At 42.9% G+C, this 24006-nt stretch overlaps 1 protein-coding gene across 2 annotated transcripts; it reads left to right on the top strand.

Moving 5' to 3' along the window:
- The first annotated feature begins 666 nt into the window (after positions 1 to 666).
- Positions 667 to 22178, top strand: LOC131458328 (protocadherin alpha-C2-like). 2 transcript variants are annotated; one of them, XM_058627348.1, is made up of 6 exons: positions 667 to 740; positions 1080 to 3886; positions 5602 to 5660; positions 8288 to 8373; positions 16048 to 16140; positions 18211 to 18299. In XM_058627348.1, exons 2-5 carry the CDS (start codon positions 1346 to 1348, stop codon positions 16113 to 16115), a joined length of 2754 nt encoding a protein of 917 aa, XP_058483331.1. In that variant the 5' UTR covers positions 667 to 740; positions 1080 to 1345; the 3' UTR covers positions 16116 to 16140; positions 18211 to 18299. The 2 variants fall into 2 exon arrangements, with proteins under 2 accessions (XP_058483331.1, XP_058483330.1); XM_058627347.1 differs by lacking the exon at positions 16048 to 16140 and having other exon boundaries at positions 726 to 740; positions 18211 to 22178.
- The last annotated feature ends 1828 nt before the right edge of the window (positions 22179 to 24006 follow it).

Consider the following 24006-nt stretch of genomic DNA (forward strand, 5'->3'; position numbering starts at 1 on the left):
AGGAAGCTTCTCCCCCCCCCCCCCCCCCACACACACACACATACACACACACCCTGCAATGTATATGTTCACCATGCGGTGATTCTGCGCCACAGAGTCGCTACCGGCAAAATACATCAGAACACAGACAAAGGAAGGCAAACATGACATGTGTGAATGTCTGTGATCATATTTTCACCCCTCTTATGTTTCTTTATTATAACGGAGGTGGCGATGTTGAGTTCTCCACAGAGGAAGATTTGTCTTTTTACGCAACAGTGTGATAATCCATACGTGTATTACTGCATGAGACAAATCTCCGGGTCACATTGTAATTTCCTCACTGTAAAATTGTTTCAATCATGTGCTGCAGACACAGGTTGATTTTCGTAGTATTTGTGTTGTTTGTTTGTTTGTTTGTTTGTTTGTGTGCTGCATTATAATGTGGTGGTGGTCGTCTGTTATCTGCCAGACCGTATACACCGAGGTTGCAAATGGAGGGATCAGAGGAGAGAGGGGTGGGTGGGGATGTAGGCAGGAGGACAGCATGCGCCACGGTGGCGAGGAGAGCGCCGGAGTCTGGGTGCGCGCTAAAGGGTGGGATACGGTCCCCTCCAAGGTCGAGTTAGCTGTATTGAATCTTATAACTTCCGGTTATTTTTTTCAAAATAAACATCTTTACGTTGCAGAAAGACGTGTGCGGGACTTTTTTTTTATAGCATAAAGGCTACTTATACAGCATCTGTGGCAGATCATATATGGTAAGTCTAGGCTTATGTGAACTCTCCATACTGTCACGTCTGTTTTATGTTGTGCATATTCGGATTTCTGTGTATATTATTATATATTGTCAATATCCCATATATAGTATGGTGTTTATAATACATGCTTAGAGACTGCAAGGCTGTTGGATTAAGATGTGGATTAAGAAAAAGGCCTAAGGAAATCAAACTAATAAAAAACAAATCATGACGCATGGCTCTTTGTTATATTAAACTGAAGTGATGTCTTTGCTTTTAGTCAACACACGCAAGTAAAGGAAAAAGTGGCACTATTATCAATTTTATTTTGAAATGCAATGTACTTTCCGTTCCTTTTAGTGAAGCTCTCCACAGCCTTGACAGACTTCACATCTCCAGCGGCACAGAAACACACCCGTCAGCAGCGCGCACTGGAAGGACAAAGGAAATATGGATACGCTGGAGAGGATCCACCTCAGCCCGTGCACACTATGGATGAGACGCGTGTGTTTCATTCACCGGGAGATCAATTAGTCCTCCTTAATGAGGTGCTGGGATGCAAGATACTGCAAGCTAAAGAGGCGGAAGGCTGCGTTTAATGCGTCTGCGGATCCTTTGAGCTTGCAATGGCTGTAACGGGGAAATGCATCTGGATTGGGAATAATGTGCCTTTTTATTTTGTGATATTTTCCTTATTTTGTGGCCTTTCATTCGGGCAATTGCGATACTCTATTTCTGAAGAACTAGAAAATGGGGCACTGGTCGGTGATCTGGCGCATGACTTGGGGCTGGATATTCGCAAGCTCTCCACTCGAAAAATTAAGATAACCTCCAACAGCGGGAAGCGCTACGTGATTGTCAATCCCAAAAATGGGAAATTACTTGTCAACGACAGGATCGACAGAGAGGCACTGTGCGATACGTCCAGCACCTGTCTCATTAATCTGGAGGTGCTCATCGAAAACCCCACTGAGGTGCACCACGTCGAGGTGGATGTAGTGGACACCAATGATAATGCGCCTCAGTTCCCCAGCGACGAATATCAACTGGAAATCACAGAGTCTTCGTTACCAGGCTCTCGTTACCAAATCGAATTAGCCCAGGATCCAGACATTGGGTCCAATTCAGTTCGTATGTATCAGCTCAGCACAAATGACCATTTTGCGCTTGTATCCAACAAACCCTCCATAAATATAAAGCACATTGAGCTTGTGCTCAAAAAGCCCCTTGATCGGGAGCAGACACCTTATCACCAGTTGATTTTAAGTGCTGTGGATGGTGGGACACCAGAGAAATCGGGATCTGCTAAAATCAACATCCGTGTCCTCGATTCAAATGACAATGTTCCCATGTTTGACAGCTCTGTGTACAAGGTGAAACTGCTGGAAAATTCACCCAAAGACACCTTGGTCATTAAATTGAATGCCACTGATCTGGATGAGGGCAAAAATGGGGAGGTTTATTACTCATTCAGCAGCTATACTCCAGAGAGAGTGAGGCAGATGTTCAGCATGGACACTAATTCAGGAGAAATAAGAGTGAGGAACAATGTTGACTATGAGGAGACCAACTCCTATGAGATGTACATCCAGGCAATGGATAAGGGACCTGGGGCCGTGGCAGCACACTGCAAGGTAGTGGTAGAAGTGGTGGATGTGAACGACAATGTACCTCAGATCGTGCTGTCATCCTTATCGAGCCCTGTGAGGGAGGACGCCCGTGCAGACACGGTAGTTGCCCTCATTAGTGTCACCGATCGAGACTCTGGCACCAACAAGCAGGTGAGCCTGGAGATCCCTGCAGGCCTTCCTTTCAAGATCAAGTCATTCAGAAATTACTACACTCTGGTTACCTCAGCCTTCCTGGACCGCGAGACCGTTGATGCCTACAATGTCACTCTGAGTGCCACAGATGGAGGAAATCCTCCTCTCTCCTCCCAGAAGACCATACACGTGGACGTGGCTGATGTTAATGACAACCCACCACGATTTGAGCAGACTTCGTACACAGTCTACGTGGGTGAGAACAATGCCCCTGGGGCCTCTTTGTGTACTGTGAAAGCTCAAGACGCAGACATCAAGGAGAATGCACGCATCACCTACACAGTGCTCAATGACAACAACCACGGCATCCCTGTCACCTCCTATGTGTCTGTGAAGGCCGATACCGGGGAGGCTTATGCCCTGCGAGCCTTCGACTATGAGTCTCTAAGGGAGTTTCACTTCCAGGTCAAAGCCCAAGATGGGGGCATTCCTCCACTCAGCCGCGTTGCCACAGTCTACATCTATATAATGGATCAGAATGACCATGCACCACTGATAGTCAAACCTCCTGGCAACGGCACGCGCTCGTTGGAGACGGTGCAAAAGAATGCAGAGCCTGGTGCCTTGGTGACCAAAGTAGTAGCATATGACGCCGATGCCGGTCCTAACGCCTGGATGGTGTACATGTTGGAGACGGCCACTGACCTGGACTTGTTCAAGGTCCATGAACACACCGGCGAGATCAGAACCACGCGCAGGATCCTGGAGGACAACTCCACCTCGTTTGCTCTAACTGTCCTAGTGAAAGACCATGGGCAGCCAGCTCTCTCGTCCACCGCCACCATCAACGTGGCTGTCATGGAGGTGCCACCCAAAGTGGTTCCTGACCCAAAGAAGATCGTGCGACCTCACAGCACACTGCTGTTCTCCAACGTGACCCTCTACTTGATTGTGGCTTTGAGCGCCACCACCTTTGTTTTCCTGGTCACTGTGGTGGTGCTGGCTATTGTCCGCTGTCACGCATACTGCACCCAGCCAGGTTCTTGCTCCCCTTGCTGTGTGTCACAGAAGCCCCCTCCAGATGGTGGGAACAGCAGCGTCAGTGCAGGTGGAGGAGGCAACAGCGCGGCCGGGGCTCAGCCTAATAACAACGTGATGCTCCGTAGGGACCTCAAAGTGGAGCCTCACTACATCGAAGTGCGGGGGAACGGCTCCCTGACAAAGACTTACTGCTACAAGACCTGTCTGACCGCCACCTCCGGCAGTGACACGTTCATGTTCTACAACACCGGACGTCCCATCAGTGGCACCTGGGGCAGCGGTGCTGACCGCTTCTTCACCAGTGGAAGTGGATTTGTACGCAGACTGAGTATGCCTGATGCCTCGCTGCAACTCTGTCCAGAGGTGTGTCATTACTTCTCTATTTGTGTCTGTGTGTGCATACCTGAGAGGGTCATGGATCATCATTTTTACTCATTAATCACTTTTTTAATCCAATTTGATTTAATCCAGTTGAAAACAAATGTTCATATGAAACCACCTCCAATCTTAGATTTCATCTTTTTTTCCTGTGGGATGATGTTCCTTTATGTTCTCTCCCTCTCTCTCTCTCTTTGTTCAGCTCCCACTAGCACTTTGCGCTCACTCACTTAGCTCAGCACTCACACTGCATTAGTGTCAGTTCTGTTTTTTTCAAGCCTCCTGTGTGAATTCTGATGATTCAGAGATTCATGTTTCTGTTTGAGGTTGTCATCACATGCACACCAAGAGCAGGACACACCCTCTTGCTCATTCTCTCTGCGTGTGAGCTTGACTTGTGCGTGCATTCGTGAGGTTGAATAGTTGAAGAAAACTCAACTGGAACACTGCACAACACTTAAGTGACACACTTTTGCAAAGTCTAGGACGAGTGAGACAGGGATTTTCTTTACCCGTTGGGCATAGCCATACTACTAACATCTCTTCCCTAAAACCCTTAATATTGCAATTGCCATGTCTTGGATTTGGATCTAGTAAAAATCTAGTAAACATTTCTTGATAGATATAATCTTGATTGTATGTTTTAGGTAATAGATTAACCAATTTAACCAGTTAACCAATGTGTGTTTTTTTTTTTATATTAAATATAGGATAAAAACATCTCAACATTCTCTGATTTCAACTTCCTAAATGTGAATATTTACCATATTCACATAAAGTACAAAGTTACAAAGTAAGACAGACCAGATTGATGAAGCAAATGTTTCTACAAGTGACATTTCAGGGTGCTTACTGACATATTTCTTTATATAAAAATATATATACTCTTGTAGATGTTTAATAGGTGTTCTCGAGATGTTTAAATTGACATTTTAGCCATTAAAATACACTTTTAATCAAGAATTACTTCTATGGACCACATAAAAATATATATAAAATAGGTAGGTAAAATGGGCCCCTATTGGTCAGTGGGCAGGTGCTTCAGTCCTTTAATGCAATTTAAGTGCTATACCAATTCATGTTGAACATGACTATGAAAGGAACAGGCACAATCAATGGAAGATTAGCTCATTAAAAATATGACTTCTGCACCTCTTAGAATCCCATGTTGTTTGAACTTAAAAGCACAATCCTGACTGTGATAATGCGTCAAGCGGTCCCTATGGGATGTGGCTGCCCTGTATAGCAACAATGGCTCTTTATTTTTAGGAGCAATAATTTAAGGGGCTGTTACCAGTCGCAAGCACAGAGGCCAGTTTCATCAAAAACAAACAGATTTGCTCCAGTTGCTCACAGACACGTATAAAGGCTGCATGAATACTCCATAGGCCATTCATCTCCCAGCACCTCACCTTTATAGTCCAAAAACTCCATCAATATTGCTTTCACTCACTGCCCTTTTGAGAGTCCTTATGTGGATGTTAATATGTGTTTGTGTGTGAGAGTGTGTGTGCATGACTGCAGTGCTCCTACATACAGAGCTGGGATATGCATCATGATTAATAGATGAGGCCATGGCCCAGCCAGCCTGGATCTGCACTGTATGAAAGCAAACTCAACTCACACTCTTCCCTCCCTCCCTTCCTCCCTCCCTTTTCTCTCTCTCTCTCTCCCCCTGTTTTTGTCTTTTGCTCGCTTAGCCAAAAGCTCCAAATGCTGACTGGCGATATTCCGCATCTCTGAGGGCAGGGATGCAAAGGTAAGCACTTTCCGTCTTTTACAACTTGTGATCATCTCAATAAAGTTACATGTCTGCATTAGTTCTACAACCATAGACTGTGTATAAAGTAGATGTAGTCCTTCAGTGACGTAATCAACTCTGAGGCCTCGAGATTTGTGCGATTTCAACTGGCGCCACGGCAGCATTGGAAAACCACAAGTTCACAGACGTCCCCTGCAACCAGGCTCCGATTAGATGATACTAGCTGTCAATCACACTGGTCTCCACTCATATTTGATCATCTATTTCCCTCCAATTGGGAAAGTCATTTACTAGATTGATCGAAAAACATGATGACGCATTGCACCGTCAAAACAGTAAAGGACCAGTCTGAAGGATACAGTGGTTCTATGGATTTGATGTCTTGGTACAAACATTAAAAGTAAGGATTGGCAGCAATGTTTGTCCGTGAAAGGGATGCTACATTATTTTATTTTGGGGCAACACTTCAAAAGGTCGGACAGAACATCTGGCAGGACATGTCTGTACTAAGAGCCTTAAGCAGAATAGATCTCAGGCTGAATGCATTTCATGGAGGAGAGCCATAATGGCTCCTTCAAATGATCTATGCCATGAATCCAGTATAAGAGAATGTTTAATTAAAGGTTTTACTGTGTCTTGACAAAATATGAGTTATTACAAATGAATACTACATTTAGCAGCAACTGCAAAGGAAAATGAATAAAAGTGAAAGCATCCGTCTAGCTGCAAACTTAAGCAAACTGTGTCTGGGTTTGCTGATTAACTGTTGTTCTGATATGTTCATATGAACTGAAAATGACTCATATTAAAGGAATTGTCACAGCTGAGTGTGCTGGATGCCTGCTCTCTGTAAAAACATCCATCCCTCTTCTACTGCTTTATCCTCCACATGAGGGTCACTGTGCCAATCTCAGCATAGGTCATAGGGCCAACGGCAGGGTACATCCTGGACAGATCGTGGACAGAGTCTCCATAAAAACATGTAAAACAGAATATATATTTTACATTGATTATTTTATTTTTATTTTGTCCCAGCAGTCAGTACCTCTCCCAACTGCCCTTTAAATGAATAAATGACAGAAAAAGGGGTAGCATATTAGATTATCAGATGGGTATTAGTCATTTTCCAGATATGGCTGCTCGAGGTCCCCTCACCATCTGTTTTAACCCCATCCTCCTCCTTTGGGAAAAGCCAGGTGCACTCAGCGCCCCCCCCCCCCCTCAGCCATCCTCCTCTGCAGTGTAACATTATACAGGCCATCATCATTCTGAGCACTGCCTCCCCGCGTTACAGTCTTCAAGCAGGAAGCATGAAGGACAAATCAGCTGTCTGTGACCTTTCTCTGATTATGTGGGTGTCTGCGTACATGTACTGCGATCGCGCGGCTTTCACGTGTGCGTTTCAGTGCGTATTTGTACACGTTTGCCTGGAGACGAGGGCGAAAGCGGCGAGGCCGGACAGCACAGTACACTGCAGGCTCCTGTCATACATGATGAATTGCTGTATGTACATGCACGCACTCTTGGTTTTTCTAGCGAGGGCTTCATAGGGCTGCATTGTTTGACCAAATACAAATGAAATGTACAATAGACCTAAGACGAGACAAAGACACTACATACATCCTGTCATGATTATCCTAACCAATATAATTGTGATTTATTGTATCTGCTTTAAACCCTTAAAGGGTAACAATTGCGAAAGGTGAAATATTGAATATAGTGTTTTCTCCCAGCCCTTCTATCTACAACAACTATTACACTGAAACTGTAGGACTTCATTAATTCAGAGAACACATGTCAATAGTCTCAAGTCTAAACATCCTGCAGTAAGATTGTCCTTCCATAATAATTAGCAGTTCTCTATTATAATAGTAGTAGTAGTAGTAAAACATAATCAACAGTTTCATTCAAATCTGTAATGGGGTGTTTTGTTAATTTGATGCGAGGACAGCTGGAACATCATGGACTGATGAGTATCCCCCCCCCCCCCCCACACTTGTGTTGTAGCAGTTTTATCACAATTTCATGCTAACAATGCTTACTTGCTCAGCAGTGAGGTCTTAGTTTGATTTAATTGGGCATTAGTGTTCATTTCTGTGGTGCGAGGGACATCGTGTCATGAAGTCGCTGTAACTAACACGACACGGTTCAACGTAAATCATCACTGCAATTTGCCACCGACCCTCTCTGGAATGGCAGCGCCTATAACGCACACAGACACAGGGAGACGGCTCACATTAACACTTAACCCTAACGCGCGCGCGCCACACTGCAGCTCATGAGCTCGCCACCACCTACTAACCCACATCCCTAGTTCAGTACCAGTCTCTCGCCTTTTCTTGCACATTAAAACACTTGAAGCGAACCGAGACCTACGTTTTAGGGGGACTAGAGTTCGCTTCCTTGGTTGGTTGCGCATTCACACCTCCTTAAATGACTAACTCACTCGGGCTGGTGTGAATGCACCCTTAAACTCAAATTATCCACAGATTAGACTAGGCCGGTGGCAGAAAATACATCAGATGTCCATGCATCAGTGCACATGTTTTTATAGAATTGGTCATTATCACTTTCTTGTCTCTGTAGTAGTAGTGAACACTCTGTTTGTGTGTCCTGTCTTTCAGTTCGGTCCACATGGAGGAAGCCTCAATGATGCAGGGCGCCCAGGGGATGCTTGTCCAGAACTGGCCCACTGTTTCCAGTGCTGCAGGTGAGGAAATGTGGAGCTCTCATGATGTATCAGCTTCTTTATTATTATTACTACTACTACTACTTATAATAATAATAATACATTTTATTCAGAAGCGCTTTTTAAAACACCCAAGGAAACTTTATAGAGAAGGATGACACAGTAAATGGAACAGGGAAACTGCAGAGCATAAGCTATTTTGAGCAGATGAGTTTTGACTCTGGATATGAAGAGGGGAAGAGAGTCAGAGTTCCGGATGTGTGGTGGGAGTGAATTCCAGAGATGGGGGGAGCAGAGAGGCTGAAAGCTCTGCTCCTCATGGTGCTGGAGGTGGGCGGAGGGCACAGTGAGGTGGAAGATCTGAGGGAGCGGGAGGAGGTGGCGATGTGTGAGGAGGTGAGACGGTGGATGGACTTGAAAGTGTACAGGAGGATTTTGAACTGGATTCTGAATTAACCGGGAGCCAGTGGAGTTGTTGTAGGATGGGGCTGATGTGAAATGACGGGGGGGTTCTGGTGATGATGTGGGCAGCTGAAATCTGGACCAGTTGAAGTATATGGGGGGGGGGATTTGTGAAGGAGATTTGAAAGAGGAGAGTATTGCAGTAGTCAATTTGGGAGGTGGAGACGATTAATGTTGCGTAGATTATAAAAAGACTGGGTAATATTAAATTTGTCCAAATCAATGTGCAAATAATCAATTTCATAAAAGTGAAAATAATATGAAGGGACTGTATTTGGAAAAAAAATGGAGAAGTCATCACTGCCTCTGGGGATATAAGGAAAAACAGAATTGAGCCACGTGACAAAAACAGATCATATCATCTATATAAATCTATGATATCTTATGAATACTTTTGACTAGGGAGTGTAATGGTTTACAAAGTGACAGAAACTTCAGTTTCCAGTCGGAAAAGGTTGTCTGACGGCTAGATAAAGCAGAAACATGCTCTTTGTAAACTTAAGTAGGCATAGATTTTAGTAGGTGAGAGAGCAAGCACCCCTGTCTTTAGTGTTTCACACCACGGGGGGAATTTTTGATGCTTTTGCTTGTTTTCCCTTTTGCTTGTGTCCATCACACTGGATACAATTCATGCACTGCACCCACAACACGGAAGGTTCATCTGTCTTCAAATACATCCAGATAGAATGATCCAGCGATGACAGATTTGAATATCTCCATGAACTCGAAATGAAATAGTGTTCTTACAGCTGAGAGGACATTAAAAGACGACACTAAAAGCTCTCGGCCTAATGCAGAGTTACAGAGAACCAACACCATGATCTCACGAAAGCAACGGATGGTGCAGAGAATACAGAGACAGAACTGGCAACTGTGTTACTCTACTTCTTTTTAAAGTGGGTATCATCACTGTACTGTCATTGTAAACAGAGCTGGCCTTGATCATTCAGACAAACACTGACTCAAAGCTAATGACTAAGAACCTTTAGTAGCACCTCCCTAGGTGGGAAACCACAGTGAGTGAATTTTGCGTTGGTTGACTGTAACTAGCAACATAGTAATCCTGTTCTTCAGTACAGCTGCCGTTCATTGATTTTCCTGTCAGGCTGCAGGAATTAGGACACAGGTAGAGGCTTGGGTGTGACGCGTAGCATCACAGTCGATCACTGTGAGAGTCAGTGACAGCTTGTCTTCAGCAGGCACCGACTGTGCTCTGTGAGAAGAGCTGAGGAATTGTGCGAGACACTCGTTGTACCGTTCTCCAATTTGTGTCAGGTTTTTTTTTTTTTTTTGGAGCAGACAGTTCTGCCTCTGTTTGAGCATTGTCTTCAAGTAGGGAACGCTGCGGTTCTGTCACAGGTGCATTGTTGCAGTAGGATTTCATCTGGCAGGAGTGTCACTACGGTGATGCACGGACGGTGTGTCGGATTGCGGGTTGTTATCATAATGAAGTCGTCTGGTATGCTGCGATGCCTCTGAATGCGGCAGCCACCACAAGACTGCGTTTATGTAAGTGACCCATGGTGCAGACTAGGAGTCTAAAGCCAGAGGGGGACACAAGCTAGTGTGAGTCAAAATATGAAAAATATTGTCATGGAGAAAAAAAAAAAAAGAGATTCATGAACATTAAATACAATTTTGGAAAAAGGAAGAACAGAGGAGATATTCGGGGGGGGGGGGGAGGAGACAAAAAAAGGTTAAGAGGATTGGCTTGTTCCTGCAGTAGTGTTGTTGCTAGGGAACGCCATGTGACCTGTTGCCTGGCAACACTGTCTAACTGAGAGATTGCTGCAGCAGCCGCACCCTCCATCAGCAGGGAGTGGGCGAAGGCAGTTTCCATGGAAACCGGTCATATCTCTGAATGGAAGATTTAGCCACACACACAAAAAAAAAAACTAAGGAGTGTGGAGCTGAGGCAGAACAGGGAAATAATAACTTAAAAAAGAAAAAACACGTTATGTAATTTAGAGGAAATACTGAAGGAAAAGTGTTGTAGGTCTCATGCAGAATACGTGCAGTGTACAGCATTTAATCACACAATGCGTGACGCAACTGACAGATTTGTGCATGTGCTACAAATCACCAGAGGGATTCATTTTAGATGGAACTGAATCTCAGACTAGACAGGAAATAGCACAGACCTATTTTGAAAATATAGGACATCAGATTACAGCGAAATGAGGCTTCAAACACCCAGAGCATCTACATCAGGTGCCATGGCAACCTCCTCCCGAGGAGTAACAATGTACCGCTCACAGGCGGCTACCATAATCCATTGCAGAGACAGTGTCAGAGTTACAAACACTGTGTCAGAGAGATGGTAGCACATAGGAAGCAAAGGCTCTTTATAGCTGCACCAGCTCCTGACACAACCTGCTCCTTATGGATTAATTTTTCACATGCGCACACACACACGCAGACAGACAGACAGACAGAATATTCACCTACTTAAACACCACACAATCACATGGTAGACATGCAATTCAGTGCATCAAATATGCCATGCATTAGGTTTCAGCGTTGCCTGTACAGGTGCAGCTCAATAAATGAGAATATTGTGGAAAAGGTCATTTATTTCAGAAATTCAAATCAAAAAGTGAAACTTAGAGCTAGTGAAAACCCAACGTTTCTAGAAAATTTCAATGACCAATAAAAAAAAAAAAAAAAGGATTTCTAATCCATAAATGTCGGCCCTGAAGCGTATGTTCATGTGTATGCACTCAGTACTTGGTCGGGCTTCTTTCTGAATGAATTACTGCATCAATGCGGCATGGCATGGAGGTGATCTGCCTGTGGCACTGCTGAGGTGTACTGGAAGCCCAGGTTGCTTCGATAGTGGCCTTCAGCTCGTCTGCATGGTTGGGGTCTGGTGTCTCTCACCTTCCTCTTGACAGTTTGCTGGCCAATCAAGCACACTTGGGCAGGTGCCAAAATCCTACTGGAAAATGAAATCAGCATCTCCACGAAGCTTGTCAGCAGACGGAAGCACAAAGTGCTCTAAAATCCCCTGGTAGACGGCTGCATTGACTTCATAAAACACAGCAGACCAACACCAGCAGATTGCACGGCTGACATCACTGACGCGGTCAGGGTTCACACTGGACTTCAAGCAGATTCTGTGACTCTCCACTCTTTCTCCAGACTCTTGATTTCTAAATGAAAAATGTAAATTTGACTTTCATCCGAGAAGATGACTTTGGACCACTGAGCAACAGTCCAGTTCTATTTTCTCCTTAGCCCATTAAAGATACTCCTGACATTGTCTCTGGTTCAAGTTGCTTGACACAAGGTCCTGGATATGTCTATGCGTGGTGGCTCCAGCCTCAGTCCACTCCATGTGAGGTTCCCCTCAAATTCTTGGATGGCCTTTCCTTATAACTCCTCTTAAAGGTGACATGGAATGCTCGTATCACACATATATGTTAGTTATGGAGGTCTACTTACATAAAAACCTCCTAGTCGCTGCAAACGAGCCGATCGAAATATCTCCTCACTGACGGTCTCGTCAGCCGCGCTGTTTCAGACCAAAATCACACCCCCAGAACGTGGACTGTGTTGTGATTGGCCAGCCAACGAGAGCTTTCCCACTGTCCTGTTATTGGCCAGGTACCTGGAAGTGACTTAATTAGCACATCAGCTCTCAGTTACGCAGCTCCCCCTCTGGCACGGTGGATGCTCTGCATCTCAGCAGCTACAACGAGAGTAGTTCTTCTTCTTCTGCGGTTAAATTTACGCAACCGCATGTGCCCGGACTAGTGCCCGCACCAGGAGGAGCTACGGTGGTGAGAGGAGTGGTGAGGTTTGCTGATGACATCATCAGACTGAGAGACCATTTAAAGGCTCAGGCAACCTAAATTTAAAGAATATGATGTCCAAGAGGACAGATATCATATTGGAGGTATAATGTAATGTACAGTCTAAAGGCTGAGACTGAGCTTCTGGATTTCTAGCCTACAGAATTGTGAAGTTTTGTCCAGACAATGTGGTGACCAGTGTTTTGGGGACTCTCCAAGATGCAGGCTTAAAAGAGCAGAGGATTTAATTTGATCAAGGTCAGTCCATCAGGTCATTACTTGTTCTTGATATGGTGAAGAAACTGGGCACTGAAAGACTGGTCGCACGTCAACTGTCTTTTTAAGGATTGAACTTCAATGGCTGGACATGTGTCAATGAACTAGGCATCAAACTATATGTATTTGGATGACAAATCAAATTAGTGACACAGTCAATGCTGATTGCCTTTCAGGGTGACAGACCAAGTTCTTGACACATGTCCAGCCATTGAAGTTCTACCCTAAATAGACATTTGACGTGACAAATATGGTGGCCATTTAAATAAAATGGCCACCATATTGCATTTTGAGATGGCTAACAGGCTTTTCTGAAAAGGTAGGTCTCAGCTGAGGCATTATTCCTGCCAAATGTGGTGCTTGTATCACAAATCATCTGCTGCACTATTTATCTCACCATGAGACCGCCTTATCTGACAGGAACCTGATGCTGATGTCACTTTGTAAACTCCTTTTCTCCCCGCATCAAAGTCCATCAAGAAAAGTCATTGATTTTTTTACAGTACACAGGAGTTGTTAATCCACCGCTGCCTCCATCAGTCAGGTCAAACGTGTTATTTTGTGACTCTAGTGTCAGTCAGAAAAGTTGATATCACTTGTGTAAAATAAATACTTCCTATAGCCATATTGCTCCACTGTCAGACTATTTATCTGCACAGTGTCCCTGATTACATCACTTATGGAAAATAAGTGATAACAACTTTTCGGATCTTTGGTGTTGTAGAGTCAGCAGTTTGCAAACTTAAGTTTCCAGTCATCTGCATCTGCGTCCCAGAGAGGACCTGGACAGAACCCAAGAACTGCAATCTTCACTTTTATCATGGAAACAGCCGGCGAAGAGAGGAGTTGTGCGATATATTGGTTGATTTATGTTTTGTCTAGTATATACTGTACATCTATAGAGGTGAACAGCATTGTATACTACCAGGGGGGCGTTACCGTTGGTTGTGTGATGTCAGCTCCTGGAGCTCTATGCTAATACAGCCATTTTGTAGGAATTTTGAATTGGCTGTTAATCCACAGAGGCTACAAACACATTTTACTCTTCAATAAACATTCATCTTTCCAGCAGTGAAATCAAATTAAATAAAATATCATCTCAGAAATGACTGACCAATATCTATAAAACCTTCCTTGTTTTCCCTTTTGCACCACTTCTATGTTGTGCCCATGAAATATCCCATATTCCATCAGACATAATAACTGACTGTCCAAATAATGTCATCAGGGAACTGGAAATAATATGTGAGCTCTATAAAATGGAGGTGCATTGTTTACAGCAGTGAAATGCACTGCACCAATAAGCTCATCCTCATTCTGCCTCATAGTCGTCTGTCCATTTCCTTTAACTTTAACTTTAACTCACCCACTTCCTGTTCCGTTTCATCAAACGAAAGGCTGTTTTCCCATTTTCCTAATTAATAATAGCAATAGTACACTGCAACCTCTTCCTGGGTTTAATACCCAGATTAAATTCAGACAGACTATACCACCAGATGTCATAATCCTCAGAAACAGTCGAGCATTATGGCTTTGGACCACAGCCTTCATTAATAACATTATGGTAATTGTAACATCTGCCTACAAGATTAAGGAAGTCAATTATCTATTTATTTCTCTTTTCTTTTTTTTTTTTAGATTTCCTTGACAAATATCCATTTCTTTCTCACAGTGTCCTTCACCAACCCTTTACAGACTCATATTTGCACAAGTTAATACGGTATATAATCAATTTACAGTGAGTCATGTCTCAGTAATATATAACAGCAATCAGTTGGACGTACCCAGTGCCTTGTGTGGTCAATGCAGAGCTACTTTATCTCTTATCTCTCTCTAGATATGCATTTCCTTTTTTTATATATATACTGTATATAATTCTCTTCCCTATAGGACAATTGCTGAACCACAGTGTCATTATGGAAATCAAAAAAAATCTAATAGGATCTTTTAAAAATGGCTTGTGTTTGATCTAAATAAAATCCAGACTGAAAGTAGGTCAACGCAGCAGGAACTGGTGTGGGCCTGAGAGCACCGTGTCTTCAAAACCCACCCACCCCCTTCTCTCATTCTCTGTGTTTATCTCTCTGTCTCTCCTTCTCGCTCCTCCTCTCATCTAACATTCTCACAAACCTTAGACCTTACTGTAAATGCCCCTTTAGATCATTTGTCGATTTATAGATCATATTCTCTCTGAATCATTTCACTGTATTTGCTTCCAACTTGGGTTCTCCCCCCCCATTGTCTCTGGCATCCAATCAAGCCGTGGGATTGAGGGGGGGGGGGGGGGGGGGGGGGGCGACTGTATCGCGAGTCATCTTTGAACTCAAAAGGTGATGGGTTCAATGCTCGGCTCTGCTAGTATACATGCTAATGTGTCCTTGGGCAAGACGATTAATCCCACATTATTTCCTGACTGCTGTGCTGGCAGTGTGTGAATGGGTATACAGGGTGTGTGATAGAAAATGTGCTCCACATAGAGGGTTAGTGAGGGTTAGTAATGTCCAACATTCCCTACTGTGAACCATTGTCCTGAAAATATCTACTCCCTGTGGCTATATTGCTCCACTGTCAGGCTATTTATCAACACATTGTCACTTCATTTTGATTATTTCTCACATGTGTGCGTCAGATTAACGCAGTAAGTGGCAAGAAGGGCTGTCTCTACAAAATAGTCTGGACTGTGAATGACAATTGAATCAGGTTGTGCCAATAACCAGGTATAGATCCTTTTTTTTCCCTTGTTCTGTGTTTTTGAATGGTTTAAACGAAACAAGTTAGATGCAGTTTTCTTGTGGGGTGTTTCCAACATTTTCAGACCAATAATCTGGTCCCAGGCTAGTTGTGAAGTGCTAAGTGTAAATTATCTATCTATAAAATGCCAAGGAACATTTTTGTCTGCTGACTCTTCCTCACTCAACTGTCCAGTGGGTCACTTGACAGGCGTCAAACTTGGCAGGTGACTTAATGAGGTCACCGGTGTGTACAGTGCCAACTCTGACATTGTTTGGATTAGAAACGCAAGAGCAGTTCAAATGTGACCGGTCCTGTATATCGCGAAAAGAGCGGCTTCTGCCCCCTCGAAAAACTGTCACAAATTTAATGGGTACAGCAATCCTTCTTTTTTTCTTCCTCTTCTTCTTCTCCTTTCGGCTTCTCCTTTTAGGGGTCGCCACAGCGGATCATTTTGCGTTACACCAACCTCCCACATGTCCTCCTTCACAACATCCATGAACCTTCTATGTGGTGGATTCTGATGGTACGAGAACCTTAAGCAAAAAGAGGTTATGTTTGTCAACACAACACAAAAAAAAAAAAAGACAAGCTAGTTGCCAATGAGTTTAATTGTCAATAAATGTTGTATTTTTTATTTTTTTTAATTTTTTTTACACTGGAGGTGGACATCGTTTTTAGTGTGCGAGTAATCTTGCTTTCTGTCCATCTCTGCTGAAAGTGACAAATGTGATGACAGAGGCTTATGTGTGATGCTGACACCGTTAGTTCCATAGCTGAAGCTGCAGATTTGTGCGTTTCTGCTGTGCTCTATGGTATAGAACCATGAAAGATTTCCCCTTGCCACTTCATCAGATGATTTGATGTTGACTTTTTTGTTTTGAATGGTTCAGAGTTCACTAGAACCAGCCCTAACTATAGGCTTTATTAAAGAGGAAAGCTGGTTCCACAGGAGAGGAGCTTGTTACCCGTCTACTGTTGCAGGCCTCCAATTTCTGACCGGAGTGGTCAATTTGGATGGTAATGAAGAATCATGTCTTTGAAATGTGCTTTATATGCGAGGAGGATTTTAAATTCTATTCTAAATTTCACAGGGAACCAGTGTAAAGAGCTCAGCACTGGAGTGATGTGATCTCTTTTCCTGGTTCCTGTCAGTACCTGTGCTGCTGCATTCTGAACCAACTGAAGACTCCTCAGACAATCTAGTGTACATGTCATAAAGGCATGAACCAGCTTTTCACCATCCTTTAATGACAGGATGTGTCGGATGTTTGTTGTGTTGCACAGGTGGTAGAAGGCTGATTTACAGACTTGTTGTATGTGATGAATGACATATCTGGGTCAATTACAACTCCAAGGTTCCTTACAGTAGAACTGGAGGCCATTGTAATGTAATGCCATCCAGGGTGACTAGGTGTTCAGGTAGGAGTTCCCTAAGGATCACAACTTGAAAGTTGTGTGAGACGTTCCTAGAGCTTTATAACTTGATTAATGTCATACGACTTCATGGAAATGTACAACTGTGTGTCGTCTGCATAACAACGGAAGTTTAGATTGTGTTTTGTTTTGTTTTGTTTCTTTAATAGTAGCAGTTCCTTTGGTCCCAGTAACCGGCTACATTATCTGTAATAAAATGTTCTGGTCAGTACCAGTATAGATACAAGGCCATTGTCTGAGACCAAAAGAAAGTCAATGGTACTATGTTTTCTCAAAACAGATCATTGCTGTACAAATAATCCCATAATTTGTTACAGCTTTATCAAGGATTTAAGAAACGAATGGGAGGTTAATTAGCCGTTGGCAAATATGGTAGAACTTACTTTAACATTGTAGCAGGAATGGGGTCAAGGAGACGGGTTGAAGGTTTAGATCCTGCCACCTCTGAATTTAGCTCAGAGAGATCTATGGTTAAGAAGTTATCCAATTGACAATGGGGTGCTACAGAATGATGTGTAACGGGTGGTGTTTGGACCCAAATGTAGCACACAGGCAGGTGAGCTCAGTTCAACAGTACCGTTTGGGGGCAGGCAGGATAACAAACAATTTCCAAAAGGGCCAGAAGGCAGGTAAGTTCACCGGGACGTAGGTAGAAGGCAGAATAAGAATCTGGCATCACAAGAGCAAAGAACACTCCTGCAAGGAGTGAAAACACTGCGAAGGCTTATATTCTGGTGCTTGATGAGTGGGGAGAGTAGTGGTACACAGGTGAGCTGAGTTGGCTGATGAGGTGGGCGTGGCTGGCAGGCAGGGTGGAACATGTGGGTTTTTTTTATTATTGGGAGGCATACAGTATCAGTCAGTGCTGGTGTCTGTGACCTCACATTGCTGCTCACTAAGATCCCAGTGACTGCTCACAAGACCCCTGAGCTCATGGGAGCCCAGTCATAGTGCGGGATGCAGAGCAATCCTCTCGCTCTGAAAGCTGCATGGGGCAAATTTGACAAGTGGCACCAATTTCCTCATCAAGCGCTCAACAGATAATCAAATAGCTATTCTTCTTTAAGGAGTTGTGTGTTTACATTTGCCAAGTGAATAATTGTAATGATTAGCCATATTTAACACGACTTCATGTCCTGTCCTCTTCTTACCTCTATAGATGGAGAGGGTGGTGGAGAGCTTTCACCCCCAGTTGGTGCTGGAGTCGACAGCAACAGCTGGCACTTCAGATACGGTGCTGGACAAAGCTATGGTCCCCCCCAGCCCCTAAGGCCTGGAGAGATTCCCCCCGAAGCCTTCATCATCCCCGGTTCCCCAGCCATCATTTCTATCCGCCATGATCAGGGCCCTGTGGATGACAAGGGTGAATTCATAAGCTTTGGCAAAAAAGATGAGGCCAAGAAGAAGAAAAAGAAGAAGAAGGACAAGAAGGACAAGAAGGAGAAAGGGAAGGATGACGAGTAGAGGAGAAGGGGTGACTTAAAAACAGAGCTAGTAACAAACTATCATCCCAATTTAAGAGCCCTGAAAAATTATCTAAATGCTTATGAGCCTCTTTGCACCATATTTGCATAGACATTGTACAGCGGCCATACCCTCATTAGACTAGGCCCCCTCACCATGCAAGCCGAGTTTATTGGCTCATTTGGCCCTTAACTTTGGCCAAAGTTTATGGAACACAAATGTCCTTAGCAGATAGACCTCAAAACAGCAAGCAATTTATTGGATTTGAATAGCCCTCCAGTGATTCCTGCTTTGTATACTGAGACACCTTTGTCAGCTGTCAAAGGTGAATTAGTAAAATGAAATGGCCATTTGTTTTTAGTGTTATGGAGGCCGTGTGGTCTTTTATAAGAAAAAGAACAAAAAAATTAAAAAGTAACAACGTACAGTATATGTACCACGAGATAAGCACCTTTAGGAGAACAAGGTGGCTGAGGTGAACAGGTGAACTAAGTTTTTCCCCAAGTTAATGTATAAAAAGAAGCGACTTTGCGACTGCTAGTTAATTTGCAGTTAGCAAGTTCAACCGGCAGTGTAAAGTAAGGGGGGACTTTTATGACTGTAGCTACATTAAGATTTAGGACGAGTAGATAATCCGCAGGAGCACTACGTTGCCGATTGGTACGAACTTCTTTGATTTCTGGTAGATTCAAATGATGATTGGTAAAATTAATCAAAATTGGACACTTACGGGACCGTGTTTGCATGTTTTTGTCAATTTTCTACAAGTCATGTTAAAGCTAGCATCACTGCGAACTATATATCAAAGCACAGCATTGCGTTTTGGGGAATCTCACACTTCCAGGCAGCAATTGAATCTCTATGCACTACAACTATAAAGTTATATTTGTTATCACATGATGATGTAGCTTGAGTGCAGCTGCAATTACGAACTGCCCTTGATTTATAACGTTGGCAGAATGAAACACGCAAACATGGTGGACCGCTAGATAAACATAGAAGCAGTCAAGAGAGGTCAGGCATGTGTAGAAAATGGACACAAACAGACAAAATCAAAATATAGACAAAATATGCTGTGTGAAGAAATTAATCCTGCTTTACTGTTAGTGAGTGCAATTGTGTAACATTGTATCATTTGCACCTGCTTTCTTGCTTGCTTACTTAGTTGTTACTCGAGGTTATGTTGTAAAACTTACTTTTTTTGTGCTGCTGCTGCTGCTGCTGCTGCTGCTGCTGCTGCTTCTATTTTTATCAAATGCACGCGTCAGGATTAGTGGCTAACAAGGGATAGAACAAGGGAACCTGCTTGCAGCTGATGCGCCCGGCCCCTGACCTTGACTCTCCTCTCTTGGAATATGGCACAGGTCGACGGGGCCTTAATCCCACACTGTGTATCAGAACACCCAATCTGACACACACGATTGACACAAACATCTTTGTACACAAATAGGACTTCCTCTTACTCACACACACAAACACACATACATACAACGTGAACACACAAAGTGTCCCAAAAGAATGCACACACTAAATCTAGGATTGAAGGCTAGCAACACCCTTAATCTGGGAGTGTATTATATGGCTAAAATACAAGAACATTGCTTTTTTTTTTTGCTTAATTTCTGTTAAAGCCTGACCCCTCTTCTTCTCTACATCTATGAATGTTAAATAGTCATTTTTTCAAGCTCTGCACCACAGCCTCCACTGCTTCAGTGCCATCTCCTCCCTCTACTCCCAGTTTGTTGCCATCGTCAAAATGGTTGGGCATCATCCCCCTGAAATCAGTCCCTCAGTGAACTGTGCAGTTGCGACACAGCAACTTTTGTGTATTTGCCTATATAGTAAACACACACACACACAAACACACACACACACATCTTTTGTTGTTTGGACCAAGCTTCAGCCAGAGTGTGTATTTTTGATTCCTTGTTGTTGACAGCTACGCCATCTTTCACATTGATTCCTTTGTGTTTCACCTGACAAGTAAGCCAAATCGCTGCTGGATAGAATGAGACATGATGAAGAGGGAGGAAGAACAGTCAGAAAACTCACAAAAAGGATCAAAGAAAATAATAATAACAGTCACGGTAGTTCTGCTGTTGCATTGAATTTGGCAATTTAGACCTGCTTTTTTCAGGCCTATTCAAGTCATTCCTGTTTCTGTCGGCCATTAGGGAGGCAGGTTCAATGAAAACCACACACTTAAAGAAAGAAGGGCTGCACAATATTGGGAAAACATGCAATATGCAATAATGTTGTTGTAATGATGATACTACTTGGAATAAATAAATACTTAAGTGGAATGCCATAATACCACTGTTTGTGGTTTTGTTGCATTCCTACTGATACCATTATCAGTCTGAAAGTCTGATAAATTAAAATTAAAAAAATACCTTGTTAGCTGTTAATTTCACTGAATTTGATCCAAAAAACAAAACTAGCGCCAAATGTTCTAAATATTTTGCAGTCTTAATAGAAAATGTAGTGCAGCTCAGCAGCAGTGAGAAAGGGGGTGGGGTTGGGGATTGACTTGGCAACGTGATCTATATACATACAGTATATGGTATAATCAAAGCTGCCAAGATCATAAACTAAACATTATTTTTGCTTAATTACTGTAAAGTGCCATGTCAAAAAGTAGCTGCAATGGCCAAATCAACTTTATAGGCAGTGACATGCCAAGAGCCAGATCTGACATAAGAGGCTTTGTGTGTTTTGAGACGTGTACAGCGACCAGTGGATGGTGGAACAGCATCAAAGTGTCATGAAATGCCACCGCGGTGTTTCTATGGTTTTTTTTGGTCACATTTGGGGGGTGTACAGGTGCTGCTGTCAGGCTCAGTCCCACCCATGCACATGTTCCTTTCCTCCTCCCTGTCCTTCAGGTGTACTTCTGTGCTGTCAGATCAACAAGTGGCTGTTTGCATGTTATAAGCAAAGGAAACATATACTATATGGATAATATATATATATATATAAATATACATAGATATGTTTTTCCACCCGGGAAATGCGTAATGAAGTACATATACCTCTGATACACATTCTTAAAAGACGACACGCATCGGACGACCAGACGATCACTCGTACAATAGTACTACGTGCATACAAACATAGCAAACGGTAATATGTGGAAAAACCTTAAAGAATCCCACTTTTTTTAATCCTGTTGAAAAACCAATTTAAACTTCTAGATATACAGTACATAATGCTATTGTGTTATAATGCTAAGAGATGCCTTTGTTTTTAGCCTCCGTACTTTTGCATTGTAAAAAGAATCGACTCTTCAACTTGTGTTATGCTTCGAGACCGCGCTCAAAAACCAACACTGTTGTGAAATAAAACCATTTCCTCACCCTCCATATCTATTATTTGCCCAGTAGAGAAATAAAAAGCATAAAAAAAATAAAAAATAGATAAAATGGTGTTAAAAAATCAAGTTGATGTATCCTCTGCTTGTGTATAGTGAATGTTCTTCGGTCGTTGGATGTGGCATCAAGTGACACGTGCCAGTCGACTGAGACAGTGCAGACCTGTTAATACGTTTTTTTGTACACCCTGTTCATCATTGTAAAAGGTGATAATAGTGATTCTTTTGATTTGATCAAGCTGGTAATGTGTTTTGTTTATAAGTCACGAATAAAGTTTTTCTTAAATATCTTATATGATGGTCGTGAGTTGATTTCAAAGTCTTGTTCTCAGTGTGTGGAGTATTTATGCTCTTAAACTTTCAATATCTTGACCAAAACATAAATCATGAACATGCCACAGGCAGGTATCTACAGTATTCATAGTTCTAGTGTCGGAGCAGCTAAGCCCAAACTTTGCTTTGTCGGTCACTGTAAGCTGAATGCTCAGCTCAGGTTGTACAGTATAGTGTACAGTATATATACAGTACATCACATCATCCACAATTTTCAGGGAGAGGACCCCTGGCACCCCCGTAACAAAACGCTCTACAGAATGTCCATCTCCAGCAGGACACTGAATTATTATAATGTACACACCCCCGCCACCATCAAAATGTTGGTCACGCTCACCAAATCTCACCAAAAAAGTTGCCAGCGCTGCATTGTCGTAGCCCAATCCCACTTGGATCCCCAGCCAAAGAGGCCAATCTCAGCTGACATAGGGCGAAAGGCGGGGTACACCCTGGACAGATCACCCGTCCATCACAGGGCAACCTACAGAGACAAACAACCATCCACTTTCACACCTATGGTCAATTTAGAGTGTCTAATTGACCTAATCCCCTTATTGCATGTTGCAGGTCTTCTTGCTGCAAAGGCACCACTTTGCACCACTACACCAACCGTGTGGCCCTAGCCAGACTTTTTAATTAGGAAAATTAAGTCTGTGTCACTTTGTAAATCACTTACTCTGCAAACCAAAGGTTTTTTTGCTCATGTGGACACAGGAGCTGCTAGTCTACTTCTGCTTCATTGAGAATGTTTGTGTCTCTTTGAACACATTTGAACCAACTGATGGAGGCAGCAGTGGAACACCAACCCCTGTATGCTGTCCACCAAAGTCCAATTACTCAATGGACTTTGAAATTTCAATTTCAAAATCAAATGAAATTTGAGTTTTCTTATGAGAAAACAGTTATGCTCAGTCATTTCACTCTGAAATATTCAAACTGTTGTTTTTCTGGAATTTATGGCCCTAAACTGAGACCTTGTGTCATCACAAACATCCACACTGTTGCAACACATTTGAAAACCCATTTCCTGTCATTAACGTCATTGAATACACTTGGTGAAATTCCAGGGAAGTGCGTCATTAGCCATGCAGCTGACCTTGTGACTTCAGGGAAAACAAGATTTATTTATTATTAAAAAAAAATAAATACAATCCTCAAGTGCTTACTCTCCATTTCCCCCCCGAGATGACGAGTCAGCAACTGATCAGCACATTTAAAGCTGGCAGGAACTCAAAAAGCATTAGAAGAGAACCCTGTCCTCCATTTGACTGAGCTCTCATTTGTAGTGCTGTCCAGTAAGCAAGGGTCTGTTGGCGTCTGCAGCACGATCGCCATCTGTCTGTAGCCTGGAGAAATCATTCAGTCACGCCCACTTAAGTCAACACCCATCTCTCTAGCAACACTGCCACCCAGTGTTGAAAGCTCAAACTAGCAACTGACCCACATTGTTCATTTGATATAGTCTAAAACAGCAACAATCGCATCCTTAAATGCATACACTGCTGATCATGTTGTTGATAAATATAAAATGAGTTTGTCTGTACATTTTTAAATTATTACCACATTCCACACATTCTATTCTGTGTATTATTCTATGCATCTTTGCTATGTGCTCGGTAAATAATTATTATTTCAATTTAAAAATTGTACAAACGTATATGTGCACAACATATTCATGCTTTTAAAAGGACGAAATCCACTGGTATGGTCATTCTTAGAGTATTGAAGTTAATTTTAAATTTAAGTATACATTCAGATATTTCTATACATATCATTTATTTCTTTATT

The sequence above is a fragment of the Solea solea genome, chromosome 4, assembly GCF_958295425.1.
Source record: "Solea solea chromosome 4, fSolSol10.1, whole genome shotgun sequence".
In the NCBI taxonomy this organism is placed as follows: Eukaryota; Metazoa; Chordata; class Actinopteri; order Pleuronectiformes; family Soleidae; genus Solea; species Solea solea.